Source organism: Galeopterus variegatus, unplaced genomic scaffold, assembly GCF_000696425.1.
Source record: "Galeopterus variegatus unplaced genomic scaffold, G_variegatus-3.0.2 Scaffold9052, whole genome shotgun sequence".
Lineage (NCBI taxonomy): Eukaryota > Metazoa > Chordata > Mammalia > Dermoptera > Cynocephalidae > Galeopterus > Galeopterus variegatus.
Genome location: NW_007735163.1, coordinates 23907 through 25428, shown reverse-complemented (window position 1 = coordinate 25428; position 1522 = coordinate 23907). Strand labels below are relative to the sequence as shown.

Genomic DNA, 1522 nt, shown 5'->3' with positions numbered 1-1522 from the left:
CTGATGAAAACTGAGAATGCAGTAGAAATGCCAACTGTGCTACCGAAGGCACTACTTTCACATCTAAATGCAAGTGCAATAAGCCATCGTTGACAGTACCTTCCTTTCATGAGGCTCACGTATAACGGCTGGTCTCAGCCTGTCCTTTGGCACCTTGCCTGCCTTTGCTTGGGTCTTGGGCTTGTTCTTAAATGGCAGGGACTTCTGCAAGGCTTTTGGAATGTGGAGTGAATTAAAATGTTTCTTTTGCCGCAGGATTGGCTGCAAAGAAAAATAAAACAAAGACTGTGACATATTTAAATTATGATCTATGTGCATTAAAAACATTTGCATAAAATCTTCTCCAGCAGATTAACTCTTTCACAACATCAGTAACACCAGAGTCTGCTGACCATGAGAAGTCAGGATTCAATCACCCATCAAATACAGACTGCCTCAATGTACATCCACAACTCTAGACAAAGCAGAGGAACAAACTGTGCTCACTTCTACAGTATGGAACTATGGGATTTCAACAGAGCAGATGAATAGATCCAAAGTTATCTTTGGGGCACTGAGGTGGTTTTTATCCAGCCTAACAAGAATAATCCAGATTTTCTTGGTTAGAGCATGCTGTTGATAACACCAAGGTCAAGGTTTTGGAACCCCATACCAGCCAGCTGCCAAATAAAAAAAGAATAATCTAGCTTTCCATCTTGACTATCAACCTCTCTAAATTTAAGGACATAGTTCTTCTTCCAATCAGCAGCCAAAGTACCCCCAACCCCAATTCTAATTAAGAAGTTTAACTTTATTTGTTTCTGATGAGAAAAGTGAGATTTAAATGACAGATAACGGCAAACCACTATACATTGAATATTCAAGGTAATCTAGGTTTTATGCCTCAGTTAAGTAAGATAACCAAAATTCTTACCTGCCTCAGAAATATTAACAAGTTGAAAGTTTTGCCCCAGGCCTTTACCAAGGTCATTGTCAACTATATAGAGAATATTTGTTATGTCTTTAAATTTATTATTAAAGACATCCTCCATACTAATATTTAATATTCTCTGCTTATGAACCAAAATTGCTCTACAATTAAATAAATTAGAGAAATCTTTCTTAAAAAAGAGTAAGCACCAAAGCCTGGATAATGGCACCACATCCTGAAATATATTTTAATAAAAATTCATGGAAGATGACTCAAAATTCTATTATTAACTATTTTATAGAAAAAATAAGGCCTGGGAAACTTCTGTTTCTAGCAGAATGACACACGGATATGCTGAACTACCCTCTTATTACAAAACAACTGAACATCCTGGATTCAAACAGCAAATCTTTTCAAATGCATTGTTAAAATGTGAAGAAAATAACAAAAGTTCTCACAGAACCAAATCTAAATGAAAATGGGAATCCAGACAGGCACTGAAAACCTAAAGTAAAAGAACACTAAAGAAGCCAACTACTGGCAAAGATGCGGAACGAGTAGAAAACCCTAAGAAGCTGTTGGTGGGAGTGAAGCTGGTGTGACTTCAGAATA

At 36.9% G+C, this 1522-nt stretch overlaps 1 protein-coding gene across 1 annotated transcript in view; it reads right to left on the bottom strand.

Annotated features, from left to right (window-relative positions):
* LOC103608989 (ribosome biogenesis protein BMS1 homolog) overlaps positions 1-1522 on the bottom strand; it is a gene marked incomplete at its 5' end in the record, with an annotated part of 22364 nt that overhangs the window by 1386 nt on the left and 19456 nt on the right. Inside the window, one exon of the mRNA XM_008593369.1 lies at positions 100-261. Within this exon, the coding sequence (XP_008591591.1) occupies positions 100-261 (162 nt within the window). The remainder of the gene's footprint in view (positions 1-99; positions 262-1522) is intronic.